Genomic DNA, 3,779 nt, shown 5'->3' with positions numbered 1-3,779 from the left:
GAACAATGGTTCCAGTACAAGTGTTCAGGTAATGGACTGAGTCATGAGTATGAGATCTTATATCAGCTTCATCTCTGAAGCATACATATTCTGAAAAAGTTCCCTGAATGCGTGTGTCTACTATTGCATTATCGGGTGCTATTTTAGGTATTTCAGGTCTTAAAAAAAGTCATCACAGTTTGTTATCTCCATCTTTAGAAGTTAAAAATACATAAATAAATAAATAAAATAAGGACTATAAAGGGGGCAAAAGATGTTAAGTCAGAGACAGAAGTCAACTGTGTAGTTGTATCAGGTCCAATGAAGCCATGATACCTACTCAACCTATTATACTTGGGAATTTCAAAAAGATGTAACAAACTTGTTGGAAATTTTCCTTTAAAACTGCTAGTCTTTCTGAGAAGTAGGTGTTGTAAACTTGCATATTTCTTTTTTTTTTTTTTTTGATTCTACACCTTCCTCATGCTTATGAGAGCTTGCTGTACAGATAATCATTACCAATATTAACAGGATGTGGCTAGAAGAAGAGGAAAACTGACTGTTATTTTATCAGTGATCAGTTCAACTCCCCACAGCATCATTAGATTTCTGTGTCCCTGAGACGCTATGCCTTGATGTTTTCAGAACTGAAGTCCCATAAGATTCAGAGGCTTGATCCCAAGAGGAGTTATCAGAGAGACAGAAATTTTCCTTTGCTGGAAATAAATGTGATTGTTTCAGTGGCAGAGAGTACTGTATAAAGGTTTTCTGAGTCCACTGAACAGCTCTTCAGAACTCATCCTCTTTGAAAGCAGTGTATTATATGTGAGCCACTATACTACTATAGTTCTTTCAACTTTGGGAGAGATACAGTTTATTCAGCTAGGAATTGGAATGAAGAAACCATATTAGAGGACCCTTCTTTGATATAGAAAAGGAAAACCTGCAGGATTTCAGAGCAGTCTTCATGTAAACATTAGGTAACCAACCTTCACTCCTCCCTTCCTCCCTTCCTCCCTTCCTGCCTGCCTGCCTGTCTTTCTTCCTCATTATTTTCTTTGCTTGCAATTCTCAAACATGCCATTCCTCTCAGTGAGCTGGTACACAGGTGGCAGTTCCAGCATCAGTATTGACCACATAGGTTACAACAGTTCCAGTATTTGTTGAAACAGCTGGGGTGCTAAATCAAGGAATTCTTTCATGTCCCTTTCCAGACTCAGTATCTGATCTCTTCCATTTATGAGGCAGCATCAGCTGATGATGCATCTTGCGGAAGAGGATTCTGGGAAATGGATATAGCAGCTCAGGACAGAAAGATAGGAAGTTACTGCTAAGTTATTCTCTCTTTCCCTGCAGGGATGGATAACCAGACAGAGGTGAGGAAGTTCATCCTCCTTGGCCTGACCAGCCTTCAAGGGCTACAGAAATTCCTGTTCATGCTGTTCTTACTGCTCTACCTGTTTAGCCTGCTGGGGAATATGGCAATCATGATTGTGGTGGTATGTGAACCCCGGCTACACACCCCCATGTACTTTTTCCTCTGCAACCTCTCCTGCCTAGATATTTTCTTCTCCACAGTTACCGTGCCCAAGATGCTGGCTGGGTTCCTCTTGGGGCACCAGGGCATTTCTTACACTGGCTGCCTAAGCCAGCTCCACTTCTTCTACTTCCTGGGTAGCAGCGAAGCTTTCCTCCTGGCTGTCATGGCCTATGACCGCTTTGTGGCCATCTGCAACCCCCTGCGCTACACCCTGATCATGAGCCCATGGGCCTGCCTGCAGCTGGCTGTAGGCACTTGGACTACTGGCTTCCTTCATGCTCTGATGCACACAGTCATGACCTCCCGGCTCCATTTCTGTGGCCCCAACCACATCCAACACTACTCCTGCGACATCAAGCCTGTGGTGAAACTGGCCTGCAATAGCAGCCAGCTCAACGTGAGCCTTCTCAACATCATCACAGGAAGTCTTGCGATAGCCCCCTTTGTCTTCATACTCTTTTCTTACCTGTACATTTTTTCCTTCCTCCGACTGAAAGTCCAGTCCAAGGAAGGAAGGAGGAAAGCCTTCTCCACTTGCATCTCCCATCTCACAGTAGTGGCCTTATTCTATGTCCCTGTTATTTTTAACTATGTGCCACCTTCCTCAGGGAGTTCAGCCAGCTGGACAATGATAGCCACGCTTATGTATAATGTTGTCACACCAGTCCTCAATCCTTTGATCTACACCCTGAGGAATGTGGAGGTGAAGCGTGCCCTAAAGAGAAGACTTTTCTCCAGAGAGTTACTAGCACAGAAAATGTTCTGCCTTGCAGCTTGTGTGGGGTAGTAGGCAATGGACAATGCAATGAGAGGAGCTTTTGGCTCAAGAATGTGTTGTGCAGAAATCTGCTTTTCACTGCCAACGGGCTGGATCCCTTCAGAACTACCCTACATACTGGATATGGTCTCATCTCTCCTATCTTGGGCATTAGCAGTGCTAAAAGAGGAACACATATCGGTGGAACAGCCACTCCCATTCATCTAGCTGGAAAAGAGAAGCATCTCCAGAGAGTGATACTTCAATAAAAACACCTTTATTAGAGTGATTTACCTGCAAAGTCACTTGATTTTGATTTTTTTTCTTTTTCTTTTCGGCAGCTGAATCCCACCCCCAGTCAGAGCTGTCAAGAGAAGTCAAGGCATGATTCATCTTATGCTAGAGCCCATAGACAGGGAGGGATTCATTTCTTTCCATGGGATTCAGTTGGCCACATACAGACATGTATGTCATGCCGCTTGAAATACTCCGGGTATCTCAGCTGGTGTCTCTCTGCTGCTCCAGAAAGGCATAAGTCTCCCGTAGGCGCTATGCCAGATTGACTGGCCCTGTATGGATGTCAGATATCCTGGGGCCTCTGAGATGGTACTAGACACCTTTGCGTAGGCAACTTCATTTGCCAGTAACTCACATAATACATTGTGTCTCTTAATATGGGCGTTCTGTACAGCAGGACAATAATATGGGAGCAAGTTTTGCTCTCCACCGAACAATGCCTGCTGATCTCTTTTAGGATCTGCCCTCTTCCTCTAGCCAGGAATTCCCTGGTAGCATTTACACTGGCTCATAGTTGCAACACAGTTACAAGCTTCCTATGGGGAATACCTCTATGACTTTACTGCCCAGCATTACTGATAGTGTCATTTCCAAAGTTTGAAATACCACAACCTTGACAATGTAGCTTGGTCCATTTCACAAATTCCTCCTTCCTCCAATTCTGTAGACTTGGGAAGATAACTTTTGGAGAGGGCTCTCCCATTCTAAGACCACCTCGCCCTCTTCACGTGTGACTGGGATCACTTTGATCACTGTTTTATCCAAAATCAATTGTCTCTCATGTTTGCTACACTCAACTGCCACCCACAGTCTCTCAAAATCTTTATCAATACCTTCCTTTAGCTCTGCAGATCAAATAATGCTATATTGGGAGTGGGTAATTCTATGCAGCCTACCAGCCTGCACATCTGGGATCAAACCAGCCAGCTGAGTGATCCCCAAGACACTGTCTTTAGTATTTGGGCAGAACGTAGAATCATAAGTACAGGCAGGAAGATGTAACCAGCCTTTAGCTGCTGACTGAACACTCAAATCAAGCCTGTGGAGGTACACCATGGTCCATGAGACAGATTGACTTTGTGATTGTTTAACCCTTCAAGATATTGACCTTCTGCAGTGGTTTTAATGGTGCTTTTCCAATCCACCTTAACCAGGACTCACGTTTTTTCTTGCAGCTCGAGTCTTCATATCCCATTTGTGAGTGCT

At 44.1% G+C, this 3,779-nt stretch overlaps 1 protein-coding gene across 1 annotated transcript; it reads left to right on the top strand.

Moving 5' to 3' along the window:
* Positions 1-1,337: 1,337 nt before the first annotated feature.
* LOC136996491 (olfactory receptor 12D1-like) lies at positions 1,338-2,261 on the top strand (the record flags this gene model as incomplete). Its single annotated transcript, XM_067317413.1, has 1 exon — positions 1,338-2,261. A coding segment is annotated over exon 1 (924 nt), but the record flags the coding sequence as incomplete, so codon positions are not given.
* Positions 2,262-3,779: the final 1,518 nt, after the last annotated feature.

The sequence above is a fragment of the Apteryx mantelli genome, unplaced genomic scaffold, assembly GCF_036417845.1.
Source record: "Apteryx mantelli isolate bAptMan1 unplaced genomic scaffold, bAptMan1.hap1 HAP1_SCAFFOLD_40, whole genome shotgun sequence".
Taxonomy (NCBI): Eukaryota; Metazoa; Chordata; class Aves; order Apterygiformes; family Apterygidae; genus Apteryx; species Apteryx mantelli.
This window is presented reverse-complemented; position numbering and strand designations above follow the sequence as displayed.